This window comes from Balaenoptera musculus, chromosome 6 (genome assembly GCF_009873245.2).
Source record: "Balaenoptera musculus isolate JJ_BM4_2016_0621 chromosome 6, mBalMus1.pri.v3, whole genome shotgun sequence".
In the NCBI taxonomy this organism is placed as follows: Eukaryota; Metazoa; Chordata; class Mammalia; order Artiodactyla; family Balaenopteridae; genus Balaenoptera; species Balaenoptera musculus.
The window spans coordinates 114,025,466-114,052,496 of record NC_045790.1 but is presented as its reverse complement, the minus strand read 5'-3'; the positions used below and the strand labels follow the sequence as shown (position 1 = coordinate 114,052,496).

At 59.8% G+C, this 27,031-nt stretch overlaps 1 protein-coding gene across 7 annotated transcripts in view; it reads right to left on the bottom strand.

Annotated features, from left to right (window-relative positions):
• The window catches only part of VAV2 (vav guanine nucleotide exchange factor 2), a 183,741-nt gene that overhangs the window by 67,684 nt on the left and 89,026 nt on the right, over positions 1-27,031 (bottom strand). For all 7 annotated transcript variants that reach the window (XM_036854940.1, XM_036854941.1, XM_036854943.1 and 4 more), the window contains exon 3: positions 15,607-15,665. In XM_036854940.1, the coding sequence (XP_036710835.1) occupies positions 15,607-15,665 (59 nt within the window). The remainder of the gene's footprint in view (positions 1-15,606; positions 15,666-27,031) is intronic.

The window sequence follows — 27,031 nt, the reverse complement described above, 5'->3', positions numbered from 1 at the left end:
AGACAGGACACGTGGTCAGGAAGTGGGCAGACCCGATGCTCCAGGGTCACGGCATGAAGGTGGCGAACACAGGTACATGCCACCTGGGACCCAGGAGCAGTCGGATGGGGACACTGGAAGACCCTGCACTGCGGGCAGCAGGTCCGAATTATAGGACAACAACCCAGGAGCCAACGAGAGGACCCCTTGGGAGGAGGTGCCAGGTCTCCGGGTTCTGGGGGGAGGGGGGGAACTGCGGAAGGCCTGGCACGGGGCCCGGCCCCGGGACACCATCGGGTTCAGCCTCACCTCACCAGGTGTGATGGGGGCCCAGGCAGGTGCTAGGTGAGCAGGAAGAGGGCAGGGTGGGCGGGAGGGACTGGGAATACCCGGGCCACAGGGCACTGGGCCCCACCCCGCGTCGTACCAGTTTGCCAGGGAAATGGCAGCCAGGCAGACTTCAAAGGCACATCAAACCGCAGCCTGAAGGCCCCAGCAGGCCCATTTAATTATTCAAAGAGTCACCTGGGTGCCGCCTGCTAATTGGCAGGGAGACCTTGAAGCACCGGATTTTGCTTATTAAAAACGGCTCTCCGGCTAAACAGCCCGACCGTCCAAACAAGCAAGGGATCGATCACGTCCCTCTCCCCAGCCCACCACACTCCCATGCAGACGGGCCACCGTATCAGGGGCTGCGACGGGCCGGGCCCCTCCACCCACTCCCACCACGAGGGCCACACAGGGCTAAAGGGCATGGGGACGGCCACAAAGGCATAGACAACAGGAGGAGGAAAGGGAAACCGGGAGGGCTTCCCATAGGAGGTGCCGGGGAGCTGACTTGGAGAGCAAGGTCTAATTTGAGTTCAGAGTTCCTGCCCTGTGTCAGACAGACGGGGTGCTGGAATCGGCCACACAGCTTCCTGGCCCCTGAGCTGGCCGAGGGACCTGAGTTAACTCACCTGTAAAATGGGGATAAACCACCTGCTTCACACACAGGCCGTGTGTGAAGCTTCATGACGTGCGGTGTGGCTGTGCCCTCCCACAGAGCCTGGCCCGTAAGGAGGTGAGGTGATGGTCAAGATTTAGGGGCTGGAGGAGGCGGCCCAGTCAGAGGTGATCACACCCTGCGTGCTCGGCGGGGGGGGGGGGGGGGGGGGGTGTGGTCTCAGAGAGGCTGGGGCAGAGCAGGAGTAGGCTGAAGGGCCAGGTGGGGCAGGAGTCCGACGGGGACCAGGGCGGAGGGAGGGAGTGATGGATGGGCCGGCCCAGGTGCCACCACCAGGACCTTAAGCCCAAGTCAGCAAAGAGGTAGGAGGTCTCGAGGTCCCCCTGTGACGTCTGCAAAGGCAGGTCCAGCAGAAGTGCAGGCGGGGGAAGAGGTGCGGCCGGCTCCAGGCGACTGGGGGAGACCCAAGTGAACCCCCAGATGCCAGCCAGGCTGTTTCAACCCTTGCTTCCAGAACCCTAGTGAGGCAGAGGGGACACTGACCTTGGGTCAGGAAAGAATGGTTTGTTTCCCGCCATCCCATTGTCTGAGGGAGGGAGGGGCCCGGAGCTGCTGCTGAGACAGAGGAACGCGGTTTCTCGGCAGCTGCGAAGCTCAACAGAGTTTTGACTTTCCGGCCCGCTTCTCGGAACGGCAGCAGTTTGGAGCGGAAAGGCCAGCGGATCAGCGGGGCCATCTCCCCCTCCAAGCGGGGCCCAGTACCCTGCAGCCACTCGGCTGTTTTCCTTTCATGCCACCTTGACCTCTTCCCAGGGGACACCTGCCCGGCCTAGGCAGGAAATCCCGGCGGCCTGCCAGGGCCCCGCCCGGATGGAACGCTCTAGAAATGCCCATCGGGGAACGAGAGGCATCACAGAGAGGCCACACAGCCAGCATGGGGGCTTCCCAGAGCCACAGCCCGCACAGCCCACCCCCCAATAGCCTCTCTTCCCAGCCCAAGGCCCAAGGCCTCTTGCAGCTCCGTTTTCACCAGCAGACTCTCTGCACAAAAAGTTTCCGCACTGGTCACTCATAGGCCAGAGTCCCTTGGCCGGGGGAACCGCGCCCAAGCGCAGTTGCGCTGGGCAGGGAGAGGCGGCCGGGGCCCCAGGGGACCGGGGCAGGCTCGGCTCCAAGGAGGAAGCAGGCCAGGCAGGCGGGTGGCTCTGCCCAAGACTCCAGAGCCCATCGGCTGCGGGGCAGGGATGGGCCCCCCACCAGGGCAGCTCTGAACATGCATGAAAAACCACACCCCGGAACACCCGGGCGGCTACTGGAAACGCTCTTCCCTTTTCTCCTTCTCCACGTCCAAAGCTGTCTGCTCCCTGAAATGCCCCTTCTGGCCCTGTGAGGCCTGTAACAGCAGAGCAGGGCCCCAGCTGCCCCCTGACCCTCCCCCTACCCGCCGGTCACGGCCCGGCCACACTGAACACGGTGACAGTGGCCCATCTGGGTCACGTCCGGGCACAGCAGTGAGAGTCAGAAAGAGAAGAACCGGTAGTTGGCTGTGCCAGGTGGGTGTCCAATCCACACTGCTGGCTCTGGACGGTAAACCCACCGTGACGTGTCTGAAAAGCAGATCTTCCGGGATTCCCTGGTGGCGCAGTGGTTGAGAATCCGCCTGCCAATGCAGGAGACACGGGTTCGAGCCCTGGTCCGGGAAGATCCCACATGCCGCGGAGCAACTAAGCCCATGCGCCACAACTACGGAGCCTGCGCTCTAGAGCCCGTGAGCCACAACTACTGAGCCTGTGTGCCACAACTACTGAAGCCCGCGCGCCTAGAGCCCGTGCTGCGCAACAAGAGAAGCCACCGCAATAAGAAGCCTGCGCACCGCAACGAAGAGTAGCCCCCGCTCGCCACAACTAGAGGAAGCCCACGTGCAGCAACGAGGACCCAACGCAGCCAAAAATAAATAAATAAATAAATTTATTTTTTAAAAAAGCAGATCTTCCTCGTAAACACATGGAAGCTAGGAGACTAGCTGGGGACCCTCCTCAGGGATCTGGGGGGACCCGGAGGGGGGTTCTGAGAGACCACCAAGCCGCTGTGTGACCTCAGGCAAGACCCCTCCCCTCTCTGAGCCACGTTCTCCCACCTCCGAGAACAGATGGTGGCTGGGGGGCTGGGGTGTCAGAGCTGGAGGCACTCCTCTCCCCTCCCCCCACTTCCTACCAGTCTGCTGGGAAGTGAAGGGTCAGCCCCTGGCCCTTCCACCAAGTCCTAAGAAGGCCTGTGTAGGCCCGTAGGGAGGGTCCCTCCCCTTGGTGGGTCCGCCAGGACAGAGAGGGCACACCTGGGCCTGCCTGCAATCACCCGCTACCTTCCCATCCCCTCTGGCCGGGGCAGACATCACTAGTTGATCTCGGTGTTCTCTGCGGCAGAGCTGGGATGCATGATGCTCCCGGTGGAAGACTGGTCTGTGGACTCCGGTTAGAGAAGCAGGTCCTCTTCCTGGGGGAGTTCTGGCCGGCCCTCCACCTACTGCCCAGAGGAGGGCACTGCCCCAGGGCAATCGGGCCAAGCCCCTACCGCCGGGCTGAGGGTCTGGGGTGGAGGTAGGGGCACACACACCCTGCTGAAAGGACACACGTGAAACACAAGCCCTCCCCCCAGTTCACACACGAGGGGTCCAGGGAAGGCCTCTGGATGGGGGTGTCCTCAGGTTTCCCCGTCAGTCAGGACAGCCCCCCGCAAGATGGGGGTTACCGTCTCGTCACAAATGACACCAAGGCTCAGAGAGGTGGAGAAAGCTGCCTGAAGAGACCAGCCAGGAAGTGACAGAGCCGGGCTTGGAGCCAGGACTATCCCCAAGAGGGGTCACAGCAGGGAAGAAGCCCAGGCGGGAGCAAGCCTGCGTTCCTCACCCCTGCCCAGGCGTCCGGCAGCATCTGGGCTGCAGCTCTTGGTCATCCCGAGGGGCTGACCTGCCAAGCGGGTGGGTGGGGTGTCACTCCCTGTACCGCCAGCACCTCCTGTGGCCTATCAGGCCCTCGCTCCCCTCCCCCCATGACCCCTCCCCCGAGCCACCCTCTCTCTGCCCTGGACACCCACGGCAGCCCCTCACTGGTCCTGGCCTCCACCCTGGAGCCCCTGCAGTCCACACGGGGCCAGCAGTTTCTAGACAAAATCTCAGAGGCCACTGCCTGCTGAAACCCCCCCAGGGCTTCCCCTCAGAGAGACCAGAGACCCCCCCACCCTGCCCACCCCTCCCAACACGACCTTCCTCCCACCCCCTGCCCCTCTCCATCCCACAGGGACACCAAGCACATCCCCTCCCCGCCCCACCCCCCCCCAGCGCCTCTGCCTGGGCCTCCGATGCCCAGACCTGCCCACACTGGCTCTGCTCACTCCTCGGGGGTCGGCCAGATCGAGGCCACCTCCTCGGAGAGGGGCACTGACCGCCGCATCTAAGGGCCTCCGTCCCTCCCTCTGCCGCCCCAGCCTCAGACTCATCCCCCTGGAGCAGGTGCACACGACTGGTGACGGTGCAGGACAAGCTGCGTGCCAGTGTTTGGGCACCAGGCTGCTCTGGGCTCACGTGAGGACAAGGACAGGACTGCTGCCCCCCCACTGTGTCCCGGGGGTCCGGCTTGGCTACTGCAGAGCAGAGAACTGGACTGCAGCCCCTCTGGATGGCGCCAGCCCTGGGTCTGGAGGCGGCCCTGGGCAGGGAGGGCTGGGCTCGGGCCAGCTGTCCAGCCTGCAATGCTCACCTTGGAGTCTGTAGGGCCGAGGGCCCAGCCAAGCCTCAGGGCCGGGCTCCAGGCCTCGGCTTTAATCAGAACCACTGGTGCCTCACTGCTGCCCTCCTGGGAGGGGCCGGAGCCGGACGCCCATCACATCCAAACCCCGCTCCCGGACAGCCAGTCGGATTCCCAAGCTGGAGAGACGTGCAGGGCCCCGTGGGTGCTCAATGGCAGGGCACCCAGCCTCCTGCAGCCACCCAGCCCACCAGGGGCGGGGCCGGGACCGCGCCTCGGCTGTTGAGCAGCCCCGCATCGCATCGCGTGGTGGAGGGCCGAACCCTCCAGTGCCGAGCAGGGTAGAGGCCTGCCTTAGTCTCCCTACCAGTGACCCCAAAGGGAAAAGGGAGGCTCAGCTGCCCCCAGGGTCAGCCGGTGGGACCCGAGGCTGGTTTCCCAGCCCCCAGAGGCCAGCTCCGCCAGGACCTGAGGCTGGAAGGGCCCGGAGATGCCCCGGGCAGCGGATCTGTGCCTGGGTCAGTGCTGGGCCCATGCCCCAGGACCCCTGACCCCCAGATGACTCCCATGGGAGGATGGGAGGATAAGGTCCCAGTTCCACCCCAACCGGCTGGGCAACCCTGAGCCAGAGGTGCCCTCTCGGAGCCTCAGCCTCCCCTGCAAAATGGGGTTGAATCCTGATTCCCAGGGTCCAGGTGCGCGTTCAGTGAGCTGACCCGTGGGGAGGGCTCCGCCCCATGTGTGTTGCTGCTGCTATGATGGGGGGAACGGGAAACGGGGGACAGGAGGAGGGGCAGCTCTGGAAAGGCCAACGTGCCTCACAGGACAGAACTGCACACCACGACCTGACGGATCACGTGACGGCCGTGAAAACAGCAATCCCAGGAGTCAGCTTACACCTGGTGACTCTGTATTAAAGGTCCGAAACAACGGGGACTAAACAAAACTACGCATGAAATATAATAAGACTAATTTTACAAGAGCAGGGAGGTGGAAGACCCGAAGTTAAGGAAGGTGGTTACTTCCTGCTGGGGCCGTCGGGGCCAGGACCCGGCAGAGCAGCGGGTGGTCATACGTTTCCTCCTGCCCTGTGAGCTAGAAGGGCAGCTCTAGCTGAATGTTGAATGTTGGGCTCGTGAGACTTAAAAATAATTAAAAACTAAATAAATGAATCCATAAAAATAAAAGAAGGAAAACTGATGACCAACAGGGAATAAGCAGGGAACGTTAAGGGAAGCCAGACAGACGGTCAATTCCAAGAGTCCCTTCTCTCCTGTCAGAATATCGCCACAAGTTGCCTAAAACTGAGGCGTACGGTGGTGGGGACCGGCGGCTGGGACCCCGTACCTGAGCGTGAAGCCGGAGGTGAGGGAGACACGGCGGGCGGCGGGCAGGCTCAGGTCGCACGGGCTCACTCACCGAGAGCTGGACGGTGCAGGGGCCCCTCCGAGGCAGTCCGGCGGGGCCGTATCTGAGTTCACTCCACCAGTCCCTAAATGCCTGGCCTCAGTCTCCTCATCTCTAGAATGGGACACAACCGTCCCTCCGTGCAGGGATGGGCGGCATCACGCAGCGGGGCAGGTTGAATTCCGGTCGCTGGACATCCTGGCTTCACCGACGGGGGCAGAGGCTGTAGGAGCCACTGGGTGGCTTGCTGGGTCTCCTTCCCCTGCCGCGGTGGCCACTCTGTTCCAGCAGGAGGCCGTCTGTCAGCCTGGCTCTGGGGGCAAGTGGCATGGAGGGGAACACGGCCGACACACGTGTGTCGCTGCAGCAAGTCAGCGAGACTCGGGGCTGTTTGCTGGCACCGAGGAGCCTGGCCCATCCTGACCACGGCAGCAGCCGGCACAGAGGAGGGACGCGACAGGGGAGACCCACAGTGAGAAGGACGACCCAAGTGACATCGGGGGGACTGTCCCTTTATTACCAAAGCCCCTCTCCCGACAACGAGATGAGTGGGACTCGGGCTTGCCCGAGCGCTGCCTTCACACTGTGTAACTGGATGTACCCACAGCACCAGACCGCCTTTTGCAGATGATGGTGCATCTCAAGGTGGCATGTCTGATTCACTGGCTCGGCCGGCCTCCTGCCACGGCGGAGACTTGGGCCGGTCCCTCCCCACCGGCCACGGCCGGGAGCAGAGCTCAGGGCTGCACAGAGAGCACCGCTGACCTGGCCCCAGAGCTGGGCTTGGGGGGCAGGGGCTGGTTGCTAGCAGGGCCACATCCCCCCATACCGCCGGCCACACCGCGATGTCACATTCTGTTCCAGAGCATTTTTAATGACCTCACATCCCTTCTGCCTATGGATAAATCCCACTGCAAAACAGGACAAGATTTCCTTCTCCGTCTCTGAAAACGAGCCGATAATGTTACACAGCTGCCCGATAAATGTTTAATGGTGGTATTTGCTGAGAAGGCAGCCTTTGATTGTTTTGCCTCTTACAGAGTGAAGCAGTCTCCGCTCCCTAGAGGGAAGGACAGGCCTGGGGAGGGGGGCGGAGCCGGGGCTCCAGTGCCCGAGGACATTCTTACAGCCCCCAACACTGAATGTCGTTGGGGACAGGGCACCTGCCAGTGAGGACACACTGTCCTTGGAGGCCCACCTCCCATCCCTGGTAACTGGAGGGGGTCTCTGAACCCCAAACCTCCCTGCCGGCCGCTGGCCTCCTCCTCGGCATCCAGGTCTCGGGCTGGCAAGGGCTGTGCGAGGACCGGGTCAGGGCTCGTGGGGCTCTTGCTCAGCTTTCAGGAGTTGCAGATTTGCGCCCCCATGCACCGGGGATGCCAGAGGCTGAGGGACCCCCGCCTGGGCCCCGTCCCAGAGCTCGCTGCCCAGCAAAACCCACATCCCCGGGCTTGAAACAATAGAACTTCATTCTCTTGGTGCTGGAGGCCAAAAATCCTGAGATCAAGGGGCAGGCAGCGCCACACGAGGCTCTGTGAGGGGAGCCCTCCGGCTCCTCCCAGCTCCCGGGGGCCCCAGACGGTCCTGGGCTTCGCGGCGTCACTCCAGTCTCTGCCTCCGTCTCCACGTCCCTCCTCTGTCCCTGGGTCCCTGCTCCGTGTGCCTCTTATAAGGACACCTGCCTTTGGATTTAAGGCCCACGGGGTAGTCAGCATGATCTCATCTCAAGATCTCTAATTTAATTACATCTGCAAAGACTTTTCCCCAAAGCTCACATTCACAGGTTCGGCGGCGTATCTTCTTGGGGCCACCACTCAGCCCACGACACCTGCCCTCCCGCGGGCTCACCGGGGGCCCCGTGGGAAGCCAGAGCTGGGAGGCAGCTCACCGGGGGCCCCGTGGGAAGCCAGAGCTGGGAGGCAGCTCACCGGGGGCCCCGTGGGAAGCCAGAGCTGGGAGGCAGCTCACCGGGGGCCCCGTGGGAAGCCAGAGCTGGGAGGCAGCTCACCCGGGGCCCCGTGGGAAGCCAGAGCTGGGAGGCAGCTCACCGGGGGCCCCGTGGGAAGCCAGAGCTGGGAGGCAGCTCACCGGGGGCCCCGTGGGAAGCCAGAGCTGGGAGGCAGCTCACCGGGGGCCCCGTGGGAAGCCAGAGCTGGGAGGCAGCGTCCTCAGGCCTCGCTTTGAGAACTGTGCTCGGGCCACTCCTTCACCCTGGCCCTCGCCCCGGGCTCTGACCATCAGCCAAGTGAGCCTCCTTTTCAGAGACCAGGAAACAGGCTCAGGGCTAAGAAACCTGCTAAAAATCACACCGGCAGCCCAGACCCCGGTCTCTCAGGCCCCTAACCCCGTGCCTGTGGTCTGGGGTCACGCTCCGGCTTCTCCTCGCACCCTGCCCTGCACACGGCTGCAGTGCCTTTGCCTGCCTGTGACCGGGGTCCAGTGTCCATCTCCCCACCTGACAGTGACCGGTCCCCCATGTGTCCCAGCACCCGTCCAGGGCTGCCGGCATCCCCAAGCACTGACAGAATGAATGAATGAATGAATGAATGGGCAAAGGAATGAATGAATGAGCAGACGACTCCCTGGGCCCTGTCACCACCTGCTCGGGAAGCTCTCTGGGCCTCAGTTTCCCCGTGTGTAAAAGTCGGGGATGAAGGGCCAGGCGTGGGAGCCGAGGAATCGGAATCGGGAAATGCACACTCGACCTGCCCCAAGCCTCCCAGCCTCCCAGACAGGTGCGGGCAGATCCCCCACGCAGACAGGCTCCTTCCCCTCCTCCCGGCCCTCAGCGCTGGACCTACTGCGCGCCAGGCACTGTGCTGAGACCGTCACGGCCATCTCGTGAAGCCTCACAACAACAACTCTGACCCCACTTGACCCAGGAGGCCATGGAGGCTGGGGGCGTGCAGAAACTGACCCAGCACCCCAGCACCGCCCCTAGTCGGCCGGGTCACTTCCTCACCCGCCCTCCACTGCAACACACTGTCGAGGGCCTGCTCTGTGCTGGGGATCACTGCCAGGCCACCGAAGCTGTGACCTTGACCACCTCAGAGCACCACGTGGAGACCAACCAACTGACGTTTACGTGAAAGGGGACAGACGGAGGAGGAGTGGCAGGACGGGGTGTGGACGGAGAAGCGGAAGGACAGATGGGTGCGTGGATGAGGGCACAGGTGACGGGCAATTGGAAGAATGGACGGACAGACAGATGAGTGGATGTATAAGTGGATTGATGATGGGTGGAAGGAAGGACGGACGGACGGACAGACAGATGGTGGGTTGGATGGACAGAAGGACAGGCGCCCAGGTGGGCGGGTGAATGGGAGGGAGCGAGTGAGGGTGGGGGAGGGGAGGGAACAATAATAAAAATCCATTAGCTCAGCCAGATGCACATTTGCTGTGGGCAAACTGACAGCACAGGCACGTCTAGCTGACAACGATTATAACGATCTGGGAGTCGGGCAGAGAGAGACATTCAGCTGCACTGCGTCTTTCTAAAGACCCCCGCCCGCCGCGGAAGCTCCACCTGGCCGCTCACGCCCCTCCTGCCGGCTGCATCCCGCTTCTCCTGACCGCCTCCAGCACGGATTAGCTCCCCGCTGCCCTGCGGGAAACGGCCGGTTAATATATTTTTGAACAAACGTGTCCCTTTCCAGCTCTCGTGCCCACGGTGGTAGCGGCAGAGAGAAGCAGACACAGCGCTCCTTCCAAATTCTGCGCAGGGGTGAGTGGCGGGTGCAAGGAAGCGGCCCTCCCGGTGTCTGCGGTGGCGATGGACTCAGGAAGAGTCAACCGGCCACCGTTTGCCACCGTTTGTCAAGCACGCGGCCCCCCTCCTCCACGCCGTCCTCCCGACAGCCCCATTCACAGATGGGGCCCAGGCTCAGCTGCCGGTGGCAAGCACTCGGGTGTCCAGGGAAGGACGCTGCAGGCCCTGGATGGTGGGGAAGGTTCAAAGGCTCCACGGTGCCGCCTCCTGGGAGCTCCGTCCCCGTAGCCAGTGTGGACAGGACATGGCCTTGGTGTCGCCAAGGCCAGCGTTTGGTTCTCTCCGCTGCCCCAGGGCTGTCCCCTCCTCCCCGAGTGTGGGTCACTGTCACCAAGTGGGGGGAGAGGGTTCTCGGCAGGAGGTTTAATTCAATAGTAGATTCCTTCCCGGGAGGGGCCCTGCATGGAAGCAGGTGTCACTCTGTTAGGAGAATGCAAAAGGAATCCACACGCTGCGACCACTCTGTCCGCCAGGCGGGGGCCCCGCCCTGGCCTCAGCTGGCCCCTCCTTATTCTGAGGTGGGTTCTGTGTGATGACACCTGCGAGGCCAGAGTGGGGGGACAGGCCAGGCGGAGCCCCATCCGCACCTGCTCCCTCGAGCGAGGGCCTGGCCCACACAACATGCACCCCTTTGAGGCATGAAGCACTCCACCCCACCCAGTGACGGCCGGTCACCAGCCTCGGCTGCTACATCATACCAGCTCCGGGGTCCTTGAAACAAAGGAAACCAAAATGACCAGGCCTGACTGCCCCCATTCCCCTGCCCGCATGCCCTCCTCCAACACCTCCCAGACAGGAGCTCCCTCCCCGCCAGCCTTGCCTCCGCCATGAGGAGCACCCTCCCCTTCTAGAACCTTCTACGGAGCCCCAGGCAGGATCAGGAACACTGCAGGCGCCGCTGCCCCAGCTGGTGGGATCCCGCCATTCAGGTGTGAAATGCTTGGGAGCAAGACAGGGGTGATGGTGGCACAACACTGAGAATGTGTGAGCTGCCACTGAACCGTACACTTCAAAGGAATGAAGCTGACGTGAAGTTTAGTGCAACTCAATAAAAAGCCAGAGGGCACAAGACAGGGTGGTGGGGCTGGGCTAGGAGCAGGGAATCAAAGACGGAGGCTGGTCCCTGCGCCCAGGAGCACTCAGCCCAGTGAGGACCCAGAGCCGAGCCCACCACCCGGACCCAGCGCGGCCTGTGTGCAGACGTCCACGCGCCGGGGGCGCCACGACGGCCCCCCACCCGCTCCTAAGGCCCCTGTCCCACGCCATCTGCATTCACTCCCACTGCTGCTGTCACAAAGCACCACAAACAGTGGCCCCAAGCAACACGGGTTTACTATCTTGCAGTTCTGGAAGGTTAGAAGTCTGCAGTGGGTCTTATGGACTCAAATCAAGGTGTCAGCAAGGTTGGCTCCTTCCGGGGGCTCCGGGGGAGGATCCGCTCCTCTTCCAGCTTCTGAGACGACCCGCGTTCCCTGGCTCGTGGCCACGTCACTCCAACCTCCTCTGTGTCATCACATCTCCTTCCTCTGACTCTGATCCTCCTGCCGCCCTCTTACAATTACAGGTGTAAGTGCATCTATAAAAACGTAACCTGCAGAGAACCGTTTCCCTGTCACACGGGGTCCAGGAGTTAGAAGGTGGATGTATCTTTTGGGGGGGCCACCTGTCAGTCAGCCCACCACCCAGCCAGCAGCCCGTGGGTGTTCACAGAGTGTCAGGGGCTGCACTAAATCATGCTGCACAGTGTACGGGCTCACGGCAACCTTGAGTGGCAGGGGGAGCTTTTCCAGTCTACAGAAGAAGAGACAGAGGGTCCAAGAGCTTCCCTGCCTAAGGTCACTCAACAAGCAGATGGCCGACAGATGAGACCTCCGTGGGTGGGGGGCGCCTTGGCTTCACCTTTCAGTTTCAGCCGCAGAGAGGGTCTCACCATCTCCTTCCCAGCCATTCCCAGCCGTGATGATCCCTCAGTCTGGAGGGCCGGCTCCGGCTGCGACAAGGACCCACATCCCCACACGCTGAGCTGGGTGGCTCCTCAGGGATCACCCCAACCGCATTCGCACATCACTCCTGATCCCCCAGCCAGCACCAGGGTGCGGCTCTCAGATTAAATCTCCTATTCATCAGCCTCTGAGAAGCATGATTGGGGCTTTTGTGGAAAATCAGCTCATTATGCACAGAGCAAGCATTGTGAAAAGGATCATTTTTCTAAAGGAGCATGTTGGGCTCCTATCCCGCCATGAAAGAAATGAGGAAGAGATTCTTCAGGGCTGTGGGCTTGGTCTGTGGGTTTTCAAAACAGAAAAGGGTTTGGCTAAAGGAATACCTTCTGCTAATTAACAACACTATGACATGCTCATAAGGGAAGAGAGCATAGCTAGTGCTTTGCGTTAGTGCCGGTGGCTCCCAGAATGGTAAACTGCCCGCGAAAACTCAGCCTGTACGGTGCAGGAGGAGAGATTATTCAAACGCGTCCTGCTACAGGGGCGGTCGGGGCCGCCTCCCGGGCTCAGGGTGGGTGAGCTGTGTGAAGTGATGGAGGTCCTGTCCCCAGGGGGCTGCGGAGGGAAAGGACCCTGGGAAAGTTCTGGATTGGGGCTCAGACAAGGAGGGAGAAACACAGGGTGAGGATGGGGCACAGGGGAAACCGAGCGATAAGGGCGAGGAGGAGATGCAGGTGAGCCGGGCAGCTCTTCCTGCAAAGGTGCTGCTCCTATCGGGAGGCCCTGCCCCTTCCTTTTGTCTGCAAACACCTCCCCCATCCCCTTCATTTCCCCCTCCCCCGTGTGCAGTAAAGGGTTAACTCAGCAGACCTGGGCTGCCCACACCCTGCACATTCAAGAAAGATCAGGCCCTGGCCCGGCTCCCGGCAGGGACCTCTGTGCCCTTGGGATGTCCTGCTGATAAGAGCATCTTTGTCCACCTGGGGGGCCCTGGGCCCAGCCACAGAGTCTGGGAAATGATGGGGTTTATGGGGGGCCTAGGGGCCCACGGTACCAGCTCGACCTCTGCAAGGGCTGGAGGCTAAGGTCACCCACGTGGGCAGTCAGCCATGTCTACATGACCCCCCCAAACGAGAACCTGGGCGCCAAAGCTCAGGGGGACTTCCCTGGCTGGCAACCCTCACCCACGACATCACACATCGTTCTGGGAGAATGAAGCACTCCCATTCCACGCAACTCCTCGGAGAGAGGAGACCTGGAAGACTCGTGCATCGTCTCTCCTGGACGCCAATCTATGTGCCTTTTCCATTTGCTAATTTGCATCTGGCTCCTTTTGCTGTAATAAACCGGAATCTTGAGTATAGCGGCTTTGCTGAGTTCTCTGAGTCCCAGCGAATCGTCAGACCCGAGGGTGGTCTTGGGGGTCCCCAACACACCCTGTTACGTCATTGCAACAAACTATAATACATATTGAGCCCTTCTGTGGGCCAACACTGACCTCGGGATTTACGTGCCTCATCTGAATGAACCCTGATGAGCCCAAGGGTGAATCCCCATCCACCAACTCAGAGAGGAGCTTCGCACACAAGGCACACAGCCAACAGGATGCAGGGTTTACAGCCGGGTCTCGCCAACTCCGCAGCCCAGATCGCCACCCTCTCTGCTCACCATCACCCTAGGGGCGGCCACCTTCAGGGCTGGGGTCTTCATTCCCCATCCAGGGGGCCACTGTGCCCACACACTGCCCGGGCGGCTCCCAGAATAGGGAGGGGAGAGGGCGGGTTTCCAAGCTCACCTGCCAGCCTCGGAGGGCACCACAGGAGCAGCCTGAGAGGCACCTGGGTCGTGGGGCGGGGGCCCCTGGGACCATGGGGGCGGAGAGGTCAGGGGAGACGGGAGATGGGGGCGAGAAGGCCAGGAGGGAGGGCACCACCCCGTCCCCCAGGGGCCTCCACACTGATCAGAGGTCACACGCCCGCTCTCAGGCCCCTCACCACCTTCTAAGCCAACAGCAGACCCCCTGGCTGGCTGTCAACCCTCAGGGAAACCGAGGCTCTAGGAGCCTGTGGACAGGGCAGTCACAGCCTCGGTCACGGGCCTCGGGCCCGGCAGGGCACGGCGTGGGGAGCCTGGCACGGGGCTCCGGCCACCGCAGGACCGCGTCCAAGCACAGCCAGCTGGCTCATCCGCCCCAGGAGCACCGCTGGGCTCTCTGGCAGCAGGCCCCTGTTTGGGAGGATGTTTAATGGATTGAGAGAAAAGCTCACGTTCTCACGTTACGTGACAAACCAGATAAAATGCCTAACTTCTGTGGCAGGACTTCATTCCTGCCTACGTGTACCTGTAGACACGCACACAGGTGGAGAATGTGCTGGAACGGGTGAGAGGCAACCCATAACACCGCCTGTCGTCCCACGCTAGCGAGGGAAAAAAACAGATGACCGCTTCTGGGAAAAACACAAAAAAATCCATGTACTGTCTTTGTATCCAGAAACAACTCGCTTGTCTCAATTAAACATTTTTAACCTGTCCCTATTACAGACAAAAGCTACACTGAAAACCAGCCCATGCAACTGGGGGCCTCACAGCTGAAGCAATGTTCTAGAACGTAGGCTGGGTGGTGGGTACAGGCGTTTCGTCTTAATGTTATTCCTTATACCCTAAATGTGTTATAAATATTCTCGAATGTGTGTTTAATAGCAGCTTAAAAACATTTTTAAACAGCCTATCCTTCAGCTGACATTAAAAAAAAATCCTCAATTCAATGAAATTTCTGAGTCCTTGGAGAACCCAACAGAAAAAGAGGTTCTGGGTGGGTTCCCTAATATTTGCGTCTGTTCCGGTGAGCCTCTGGACCTGGGCAAACAGCCCCACCAAGGGTCCAACTGCAGTAGGCACCCTGGTCCTGGGACCCCCAGCCCACGCATGTGCAGCGCCCCCCTCCACAACAACACCACGGTGAAGCCCCTCTGTAGTTCCACCACCCTCACAAAGTTGCCTGCACCCAGCCAGGTGCGACCCCATCCACTCCACCCTCAGGAGGAGCTATTTCTGCCCTCCCAAGCTTCTCATCCCCACCCTGCTAGCCCACAATCCCCAGGGACATCGAGGAAGGCAGGCCCTGTGCTTGTCCCCACCGGATATGGAACCTGGTCTCCCTGACCCCCATGCATGGGTCAGAATCCACAATGACCAGTCCTCACCTGGGGCTGCCCTCCCCGTCCCCCTCCCCCGTGGCCGGCATGCCTCCATCCCCCCATCTCCCCTGACCCCTCCGCCCTCACAGTTCCAGGGCCCCTCGCCCCACGACGTCCACGTGTCAGGGACGAGAGACCAGACCGCGGGGGCCATGGGACTCTCTGCAATCCAAGCAGAATTAGAGCTGAGAGTGGAGAGATTCCTGCCGGGAGGCCTGCAGCCCCAAGCAGGTAGGTCCCCGGGTTCGGCCCCATCACAGCAAACAAACACTGCTACTTCATGCGAGGCAAAACCCACTTCTGATGTGTGGAGAGTGCATTTAGGTAGGCAATGATCTGTGAAAGGATTAATTTGTTGATCTTATTACCTAAATCGAGAGAGATTTTGCAGCCATCAGTAACATGCTGCAAGATTTCCCCGGTGTGAGCTGAAGCCTCTCCCCTCCTCCCCGCCCCTTCCAGCCGCTGCCAACAGGCAACCCGACAACACGCTGAAAATTCATGAGAAAGACACAGGGCAGAGGGTGTCTGCTCAAAACTCCAGTATCTGTGACAGGGCACGCGGGTGGCGGATGAAGATGAAAGGGCAGGCACTCAGCAGTGCGCGCTCCGCGAAGCTCACCTGATCCCTTTGTTCTGAGCCAAGTTGTGCAGGGAGAGTCTCGACACGGCCGAGATGACCTGGGGGGAGACGAAAAGATGTTTCTGTGATTTCACCAGAAAGCCGAAAGTCATCATAAAACTGTAATGAAGTGTTTTGTAGGTGTCGAAAACAGTTCACTGAGCCCGTTTCATCTTGGTAAAAAATAACCAAAAAACACAGCATAAGATTTTTTAGGCAAGACACTTATTTTGTATTTGTCGTGCAAAATATGTCATTTTGGTGCACTAATATTTGCTGAGTGCTACTGCACGCCCGGCGCAATGCCCTGGAGAGGAGCAGGGCTGGGCTCACAGCTCCCCCTCTGCCGACTCCTGGGGCTCCAACATCAACCACTCCCTGAGTCTCGTTCTCCCCCAGGAGAGGGTCTCCCTCATCGGGGCCACCAGGAGTCTGCTCAGACATCATGCCTACAAAGTGCTCACCCCAGGCTCCTGTTCTGGAAGTTACCATGTGATTAATAACAACTCCTGTTCCCAGTAGGTGCTGATCCATTTCAGAGATGGGGAAACAGTGGCCCAGAGAGGTCAAGAGACTTCCCCAAGGTAACACAGCAGCCCGGGGCACAGCGTAGACGCAAACATCCCAGCATAATGCTCCCTTCCCTTCCAGCCCCTTCCCTCTCCAGTATGACCATTTAAACAGATGCCCGGCTCCCTGGGGGGGGGGGGTCAGGGTGTAGAGGGAAAACAAAGAAGCCCAGGTTCAGATTTCATGAGGGGATCCCAGCAGGCTCTCCCCAGACCGACAAGACTTGTCAAACTCGAATTCCTGAAGTGCTGGGCGAGGAGCAGTGGCTACTCCTTCCATCTGCCGTCCCTGCCCCAACCCGGTCCTGCCCTGTGTCCAGCCCCCTCCAGATACACAGGACCCACCCAGCTCCCAGCCTGAGAGGCCTCAACGCGGCCACTCCACAGATCTCCAAAATGACCAGCGGCAAGCAGGGATGAGTGTCCACAGATGGCCACGGGGCAACGGAGGCCAGGAGAGGGCGGGACTGACCCCGAACACACAGCATAACGCACTCGAGAATGACTCACAACTCACACAAGCTGCTCGCGATTCCCGGCAGGACTGACGGGGCACCTGCCGTGCCAGACACCGAGCACTGAGGAGGCGGGGGCAAGCCTCGACTCTGAGAGCCAGCGGTGTGTGCACGGGTGTGGGTGTGTGTGTGGGGGTGTGGGTGCGCATCTGAGGACGGGGAACACGAACGCGGCCCGTGATGACCACTTGCTAAAGTCACAGACACCCTCTGCTGAGCACCGGCTGTCTCAGAAACTGAGTCTGATGGGCCTTTCATGGGCATCATCCCAGCGAATCCTCACAACCCTACAAGGCCAGGCCTGCCGCGCACACTTGGGAGACGGGAAAACTGAGGCTAGGTCACCTTCCCGAAGTCCCCCATCCGGGACACATGCCTCAGACTTCCTTGTGGGCAGCTCTCCTTCTAGCAGCAATTTTTTTTTAAAAAAAGAGGGGGAGAGAACCCCAAACCATACAGAAGGGCCCTTTCTCAGCTGGCGAGACGGCAGATTCGGCCAACAAGCTGAGTGCTGTGCGCTGTCTTCCGGTAGGGGTTCTATTTCAGGGGCCAGGACGCACGGAAGTTATGAATGCAAAGAATGACAGGGTTCTTCTGTGTTTTCTCAGACAAGACTCAATGGGCTTATTGTGCAGCTGGCCCAGCCAGGGCTCCCACACTTGTGTGCTCCAAGAGGCCTTTCACAAATAATGAGCAACTTGGCTTCTGCTGTTATTCTTGGCTTTTAAGGGCTCTAAATATTTAGGAAGAACAAAAATTAAAGCAATATTGCTTGACGTCCTTATAGTTACTAGATAGAATGCTGGAAGTGTTAGGACCGAAGGGCTTAGCAACTAGAGGGCACACATACCACCCCTCTCCTACGCCTACGGTGGCAGACATTGCTAATCAACTGCCGCACTCCTCCGCATGGAGCCAGACGCAGGCTTGGAGTCCTTCCTGCGGAGTCCACACAAGGCACCAGCAGCCGGTCAGCATCGGCACAGGAGACGAAACCTGTCTGCCAACCCGCAGTCAGGGCTGAGGCCGAGTCTCGTACAGGTGGAGCCCAGGACAGGGAGGAGCTGCCACAGGTGAGTGAGCTGAAGCCAGGAGACCGGTCCCTGTGTCCACAGCCCCCGCGGACAGAATGGCTTCTCCTGCTGCTATGAGCACAGCAAAGCTCAGCCCTGAGCTCTCAGCCGCTCTGCTCCAGGCTGGAACCTGTCACTAGCAGTTTGTAAAGGGCTCCGCTCTGGATCTGTATCACCAGACAGGAGCAGCTCCTTAAACGGGGTTAACAGGGTTAACTGTCCCAGCTCTGCCGGAGGTGCCCCGCCCCTCGCTCCGCGTGGGCTGCGCATTTCCTGGCTGGTGTCTGTGCAGGAAGGGAAATCTCAGGTCTCACCAGGGGGAACCTCACTCCAGTGACCAGAGGCCCAGGGCAGGGGCTGCTGGGAACAGACGTGGGACCCCTCAGAGCCGCGGGGTCAGATGAGGGGCACTGGCCCCGCGTGAAAGGTTAGGGAGCAGAATCCTCTCCGCGCGGGGGGCGTGAAGCACCTCAGTGGCTTCCCGAGGCACCTTTGGCCGGCGCCTGCCCCGCTCCCGGGATGGAGGAGCTGGGCTACCCCCGAAGCATCCCTCTCCCGTGATGATCGAAAACCTCCTGGCCCACAGTCCCTGCCAACTCCTCTGAAAACGTGAATGTCAAAGGATGACATTTCCCCAACTTTTATCTCCATTTCTCGTCCGCATCCCTGATAATGAATGAAAAGACACAGCACCTGCTCCCCCTCCTCCCTCCCCCTTCTCCCTTCCTCCACATACAAGCGGCTCAGACCTTTGGGCTCAGCGATCCACCAACTGTTCCCGCCTGGGCCCACAGAGCCTCAGCTCCAAGCAAACAAAGAAACGTGTGTGCAGGGGCCGGGCAGGGGATTGACAGGAGAAGGGTGTGCGTCCACGGGGACCAGTCCTGCTGGGAGGAGAAACGTGCACGGCCAACTCCCCAAAGCCACAGCTGTCTGTGCTGTTCACTTGCATCTACCTCCTGCCTTGACTGTGACCTTTAATGTTTCAGCTCCTTTAAGACTCGGTGAAGGAACAAGAATGGGTGTGACAGCCCAGAGGCTGGGAGGCCGGGGTCCGGGGTCTGGACCCTGGATGGCAGTCTTGGCCCCGTCCCCACCAGGCGTGGCCTGCTCTGACCCTGCAGCTCTCCACCCAGCCTCCATCCGGGCAGACAGATTCCCAGACACCGGTAGCCAATCAGCTTCCACACGTGCAAGGGAGGAGCTTTAGAATGCAGACCCCCAGGCCCAGCCCAAAGGCTCGGACAGAGGTGACGGCTCCTCCTCAGAAGGTGGCCCAAGCAGAGCATGTGCGGGGTTCAGTGGAGGGCCACCGGAGCGGGTCCGGGCTGCAGCCAGATGGTCTGCTGGGGAGGAAGAGCCCAGACAGTCCTGGGTTCAAATTTGGCCCCCCCTGCCTCAGTTTGCCTGTCTGTGAAATGGGGGAGAAAAGCGTGTCTCTCATGTGACTCTGCTGGACTCGGTGGAACGTGTGTCAGGCGGCTGGCCTGCAGCAGGTGCTCACAAACGGCTCACAGAAGGGGGTTTTGCACAACCAGGGGAGCAAGGAGATCCACGCGGTGATTAAGGGTTGCCTCACCCACCCCCCATTCGGATGAAAACAAAGGAAGAGGGCGAAGTTCCTAGCTTCAGGCTCAAGCCTTTGTTACGACTTAAAAAGAGGAGTTCAGGATGAGGGCTGAAGAGGCAGACAGAGACCAGAGGCCGAGGGAGAGATGGAGACATGAAGAGACAGAGAGAGAGAGGGGATCTCGGACTTCAAAACGCAGCATCATTCAGGGGTCTCCAGGGGGAGACAGGGAGGACATCCCGAGGCCTCCGGGCAGCTCTGGACCCGTTACCCCTTTGCTGAAGCCTCTGCTGAAACCTGCACGGGGAAGCAGCCGGACAGCGGCCTCGCGGGCCTGGTCCCGAGTGGGCGGAGACAGCTCTGGGCTGCCGGGCTTGCCAACCCTCCTCTGCTCGGGTTGTCCCTGGGCTGTAGGAGGCCCAGCCACAATCAGAATCAGTCAGCCTCCTGCCCAGCAAGGGCTGTAACTCAGGTGAGGGCTCACCTTCTACTGCTCCAGGGCAGAGTTTGCAAACTGCAGGTGTTGACCCACTGGTGAGGCGTAAACTTGGACGGGTCCTAATGGCATTTTTTCAGTGAAGTTGGATAGGATGGGACGGAAAAGGATGGGACGGGACGGGACGGGACGGGAAGGGATGGGATGGGATGGGGTGGGAAGGGATGGATGGGATGGGATGGGATGGGATAATATACGATGGTAAGGGGTGGGGGGGGATGGGATGGGATAGGACAGGACAGACAATACCAGAAAAGAGAAGTAAATTAAGTATTATCTCATGAAACTTTTGTTTCAGTCTAGAGGACATGAATGATTTTAGCTTACCTGACTTAGTCACTCATCAAATGTTTAATGTGCCCTGCTAAGTGCAGGCACCGTGCCTCGTGGTCGGGATGTAATAGAGGGTGGATCAGATTCAGGGGCACTTTGCTCCCCAACAGGCGCCATCTCAGAGCTCCAAGAGCCCCAGAAGGCTCCCTCCCATGAGATAGGCTGGACTGAAATTGTGGCCCCATTTTACAGACAGGAATTCAAGGCCCAGTGACCCACGGACTCGCTCAAGCTTACACAGTCAGCGGCGACTCCGAGAGGAGAACCTTCTGTTATTCACCCCATTGTACCTTCGGTGGGATGGGGGAGGGGTCCGTGACATGTCTCTCAGCCTCCACGCTTTCCCCTTTCCCTACAGGGCGAGCAGAGGCCATGGTTCCAGGGGCTCCATGCAGACAGCTTCAGGCATCCCGGACAATTAACACCTTTCATGTCCCATGGTCAGCTTTTCCAAGCTCTTCTGGGGCTGGCATCACATCTGACCTTCAAAACCAGGCTCTGAGCTGCCTCTTCACATTTCACAGGTGAGAAACACTGCAGCTCACCGAGTTTATATGATGGCCTAAATCACAGAGTGACTTTAAGAATGCTCAAAGAATATCTGGGGATTTGGGTGGGTGGGTGGATGAGCAGACAGGTAGATGGTGGGTGAATGGTGGATGGATGGATGATCCGTTGATTGGATGGCTGGACAGGTGGACAGACAGACAGATGGGTAGGTGGATGGTGAATGGTTGAATGCACGGACGGATCGACAGATGGGTGGATGGGTGGATGGACAGATGGACAGACAGACAGGTGGGTAGGTGGATGGTGAATGGTTGGATGGATGGACGGATTGACAGATGGGTGGATGGATGGATGGGTAGATGGACAGATGGACAGACAGCAAAGGTTCCAATGAGAACCTGCCTCCCAATCCCCACTTCTTAATTATGAGAACATGAGTTCCCATTTATTGAGCCCTTACTAAGTGTCATGCACTAGGATTAGCATGACACAAACATGGTTCCTATTATTCTCTCCCCCAACTCTCCACTTACTAGATGCAGACGTTGGGGACTAGAGAGAATGGGAACCCTGCCCCAGGTCACCCAGCAATAAGTGGCTGACTTAGGAACTGGACCCAGTCTGTGTCAGCCAATCCCGCGCTCCCATCAGCTGCACCATACTCCACACGGGAGCCCGCAGTGGGCAAGAAACCCCGAATTCCTCTTCCAGGCCCAACCAGACCCCATCTTCCAGCCTCGCCTGCAGTTACTGGGAACAGACATCAAGCAGGCTGCTTTGCAGACCTAGCTCACGAAAACTCCCTGCTCCTGGGGTGACCTTGAAAGCCCCACTTAAAGGTGGCAAAGCCGCCATCAGCCTGGATCCCAGAAGGTCTGCGTGGACAGAGGCCACACACGCACGCGCACACACGCTCTGCCCACCGGGAAACTCTCTGAACGGTGCCGCCACCTCCCGTGTAAGCCAGCCCAGCCCAGGTCTATCCGTCACGGCAGGTCTGCTGTCATCCCACAAGACGTCACTGCCCTGCAACTCAAAATGTGAACCTAAGAATGGGCAGAGACGATCCAGAGCAAGAACAGAGATGGCTACAAGTCGGCCTTTAAAAGGGCCCAGCTGCCCAGCCGCTGGTCAGCTGACAAGTGGGCGGATCCGTGGGCCCCGCTTGGTCAGGAGGGCTTCCTGCCCCAGCTCCCCGCGGTCATTAGGAATCATTAAGCAGGAACTGCACAGACCAGGAAGACTTTCTTATCAGCCAGGACCACTCATCTGCAAACACACCAGCAGCTCCCAGAAGCCAAACGGGCCAGATGATCAAGCTCATTTAAATACGTTGCGCCGAAACTCACCTATCGGTGGGGAAATCTACAGCTAACTCGGCTGCGTATTTAGAAGCAAATCATTATAAATTGCTTTCTCCAGCTCAGCCTGCGTTGCCCTTCCTTTTTTCTCTTTCTGCATCAAGAGCAAGGTCAGAAACACTTGTGCTGTTGCCTTCGGAATGACAAAGCAGCCGGCAAGGAGTGATTCATTACGAACCACGGGCAACCACAGCTCCGTGTTCAAGCTCTGCCACCAGAAGGCCGGGAAACAAAAGCAAGCGGGGAGCACGGTCACCTCTTAGCCACTGCCTTCTGCACGGCAGAGCCACGGTACCTAACAGATGGGGTTTTCCTTCAAGGGAGCCAAAAGGATGCGGGGAGATGGGAGGGAGCCAGACCCCATGGCCCAAGACAGCGAAACAGCAGAATGAAAAAAAAAAATGCCACTCAGGGAGCCAAGAGACCTGCAGCAACCTGGGAGGGGAGTGCTCGGAGGGAGGGTCTGGGAGCCTTTAGAGGGTCGGAGCTTGAAAGTGATTTAGGAGGAAAGAAAAAGTTAGGCTAAGAAAGAAAAGACTGTGATAGCTCAGAATTGGCCCACTGCTCTTCCTGCCCTTGAACTGAGTCTTCAGTGAGATGTGAAACAATTCCCCAAATCTAGCTGCGCTTCCTCGCTCGGTGGGTCCAGATCAAGACCCTCAAACACAGGGAGAAGAGACCACCCCGAGCCTCAGGGACCAGCAGCCCAAATCTTCACACCTCGGACTCTGAAGCTGCTGACGTCTGTGACCCAACACAGAGGGATGGATGGATGGATGCCAACACAGAGGGATCCCTGAGCCCCGGGCCCTCTCGGACCTGCGACGGTGGCCTCATACCGCTCTGCCCGCAGTGCACCTCCAGGGGAGCCAGCGCCTGGCATGCCCTCAGCTCCCTCTGTGCGTGGACGCTCCTCCGTCTCCACGGCCACCCACCACGGGGTCTGCCCTGCTCTTCTCTACAAGTTGAGAAAACCGAAGCCCAGAGAGGTAGGGTGACAGGACCAAGGTCTCACCGCTGGAGGCGGGGACCGCACTGGAGCCCGGCTCCTAAAACACACAGGAGGCCCCACAAAAGCAAGGACGCTGAGCATCTGTCCCAGCCACCTCCCCCGGGCCAGGAGACAGCCCCGGACCCCACCTTACCCAAGGTGGGTGGTCACGGAGGACAGACTGGACCCTGGCCCTGCTCTCTGCTCGGCCCTTTCTCTGAGCGTCCGCCCCACCCCTCGGGCCTCAATTTCCTACTGGGAATGAAAGGCTGTGACCTAGTCTGGCGTTCCCCTGGCTCTGATCACGTCTGAGAGTCCCGGGCCACGGCGCACAGGACAGACCCAAAGGGCCTGGTGAGGCCCCTGGTGAGGGGGCCAAGCAGAAGCCCCCAGGGACGTCACAGCTGTAAATGGCCCAGGGCCAGAAGCCTGGAGAAGAGGACGGCACGTGGCCCGGGGCCTCTGAGACCAGCTGACCGCTACATTGAGCCCAAGAGGGGAGATGGGAAGGCGGCAGGAGCCACCCCCGTTCCTCCCCATGTTCCCTGCCACCAGCATCCCTGCCTTCTCTGTGTCTCCGAGGCTACGCTTGGCGGGGGGTTGAGATTTAATATCCCCTCCATCCTGACACCCTCGGGAGAGCTGGGTGTGACGGGGGCAGCCCCCGTCCCCCGGCACCATCCCCTCCCCACTGCAACCAGCTAAGGTGGCCAGCTGCCCCGGCCAGTGTGTAAGGGTGACGGCCCAGCTCCCATACCTCCAGAGGAGAAGGAAGCCCAGGACCTGGCCGGAGCAGGAAAGGCCGGGGGCAGCACTCCATAACCCTGGGAACCAGGAAAGAAGAGGCTGGAAGGGAAGCTGGATCCAGCTGTCCTCATGGAACACAGTGAGGGGTCAGGTGTGAATGGAACATCCAGAGCCACCCGGCCGTGAGGCTCAGGGGCGCCTGCAACAGACAGCGTCCATCCAAGAGTCCCTGAGCACCGGCTGTCTATGGTCCCTGATCCGTAACATCGGGGCAAACGCTCCATGATCACAGGACTGGGAGAGGACCAGGGGAGAATCTGAACTGGAGCTGTTCCCAACTAGGAGGGTTTGCAGGAATCGGTCAGGGAAACGTAAAATCCTTAGTGGAAAGAGCTTAGCGACCATCTGGTCCAAATTCTTCAATCTGCAGGTGGGAAACCTAAAATCCAGCTAGGGAGATGTAAGTGATTTGCAAAGGCCACCCAGTAACTTCCAGGCAGACCCAGCCGGGAAGGCAGGGATGCCATTTGGAGCTCCAGGTCCCCGCTCTGACTGTCTTCATTGACAACCTCAGCTAACGTGCATCCAGGCCTCCCCCCGGCCAAGTCTTTACCAGGCTTACTTCTGTTTATTCCCCCTAACGCCCCCTCCACCAGGAGACACTCCTGCCAATCTTCCCATTTCACGGAGAAGCAACTGAGGCTCGGGGATTCACGGCTGACAAGTGGTGAGCAGAGGTGGACCCAGGTCATCCGTCTAGCTGCGGGGCCCCAGATCTTCACCCCGGCCCTGCCCCAGCAAGCCTGGCTCATCCACCGCATCTGAGGCCAACAGACAGCAGGGCAGGATCATAAACCCCAGAAGAGCAGGGTTGCTAAGTGAGGTCCTGAGGCCAGGAACCCATCCACCATAACGGTGGCTTCGGGAACCTGTGGGGTGAGTCGCCCCAGGCCACCACTCACCGTCTGTGAATGCAGCTCACTATCCCCCTCGACACTCCCTCCCACCTCCCTGTTAGCACAGCTGCGATGGAGCTGCCACGGCAGCGGGAGGGGAGCACAGGCCGGGCCTCCCCTCCCCCGTCTGGCAGGTAAGAGGTGGGACCAAGGCGTGTCAAAACGTAGGCGGCATCTCAAACCCAGCTGCAGACAGGCAGCGACACAGCTCCCCGCTGATCCGAGGCGAGGCCACGAGCCGAGACACAGGTCCGCGGCCCAGCGTCACGAGTCACTGCCCCGAAGGTACAAGCATCCCAAGGGCAGCCCAGGGCTGGGATGCCCACACGCTTTACAGAACAGCACTGGGCAGGGTGGAAGGAGCCCCCATCCCAGGAGGAGGCCTTGCCCTCCCGAGAGGCCCCCGCTACACTTTTCCCTTCCCTCTTCCTAGTGGTGGAGACGGTGAACCAAGGGGCCAGACAGCAGGCATCTACACAGCCGGCTCCCTGAGCAGGTCCCCGGGGCCCACCCCAGACACACCTGCCTCTGCTGTTGCATCGACTCCTGCCTCGGCACGTATGGTTTGGCTCCAGCACAATCCCGTGGGGTCAGGACCATCTTCCCCAATTTCCAGATGAGGGAATGCGGCCTCACTTGCCAGGGACCCAACTGTACGAGGCGGCTCCAGGCTGTCTGACCCCAAGCCCTTCCTAAGAGGCTCTTCTGCATTTTCACACCCTCCTCAGACTTTACACAGCTGCTGAGAAACAGGGAGTGGATTCTGTTTTTCTCCATCCCGTCCTAGAACTGCACTGGGGGACGCTGGGTACTGAGGTGGTAGCGGTCTTCCAGCACACAGTTCCGAGGGATGCCAAGCCACAGCCCCTGGGGATCCCCACCCCCTGGGCAACCTGGCAACGCTGCTGAGTCTCGGCCCGTGAGCAGCGCTCAGAGCGTCACACCCACCGGGGGTCTCCTGGAAGAAGCCTACACCCAAGTGAGCCTGAGCCCTGACCATGAACCTGAGCCCTGACCATGAACCTGAGCTCTGACCATGAACCTGAGCTCTGACCCCCAGCCTGGCACTGGGCTGCAGAGTTACCCCACTGCCTCACTGAATCCTCAACCACACGAGGAGGTGATACTGTGCCCCTTGTCAGATGACAAAACTGAGGGTCAGAGTGGTCACCTACACACAGTAGTAGAGACGGCTAAGAACGTGGATGGTCTGATTCGCACCTCAGCCTCCGGTCTGAGCCTCACCCAGGAATCCTCCCTCCACCCCCCGCCCCCACCCCAGCATTTCTGGCTCATTGGCTCCCTGGGCCTTCCCCATCCGTCAAACTCCCAGCTTGCTAATGGGGGCGAGGTGACAGCAGCCATTACCTGGCGAGGGCCGATGAGTTTCAGAGCTGCTTTACTGCCCTCCCTGATGAGTGGCCATTTTAATGGGAAGGGGAACAGAAGTTGTATCTCTTACACCACGGCAATAATTTTTCAACATACACACTCATCTCTGAAGTGATGACTTAGTAACTGAGTCATTAACTGCAAGCACAGCCCCAGCGCACGGAGCAGCACGAATCTCTCCGCTGCTGGATCAGCCCTCGCCCGCTCCTTGCTCCTGACGCCAGCGCCTGGAGAGCCTTTGAAGCTCTGGCTACCCTGCAGCCCTGCAGTGTTTTCTCTACTTTCTCCCTGGGCTTTCTGATGGCAAAGGAGGGTGTGGCTCTGCCCCTCACAGGTCCGGGGAGCGGCTCTCTGACCTGTGTTCCCAGCGCCAGGCGGAGCTCAGCTTGTGCTGTGTTCACACGCTCCCGGCTCTGCTGACATCCCGCAGGAGAGGGATCAGGGACGTCAGGGACGACCATCGGCACCACAGCAGCCACGGAGCTGCGTGAGGACGGCCTCGAGCAGCTACACAAATTACAAGACAAACTGCAAACCCAAGCGCGTTCATGGTTGGGTGGGTGTTTCTGGAAAGATCTGACAGCACTGAGCATTAAGAAAGGTTGTTCTGGGACTTCCCTGGTGGTACAGTGGTTAAGAATCCGCCTGCCAATGCAGGGGACCCAGGTTAGAGCCCTGATCCGGGAAGATCCCATATGCCGCAGAGCATCTAAGCCCGTGCGTCACAACTACTGAGCCCGCCTGCCACAACTACTGAAGCCTGCACGCCTAGAGCCCATTCTCCGCAACAAGAGAAGCTGCCGCAATGAGAAGCCCGCGCACCGCAATGAAGAGTAGCCCCCGCTCACCGCAACTAGAGAAAGCCTGTGCACAGCAACAAAGACCCAACGCAGCCAAAAATAAATTAATTCA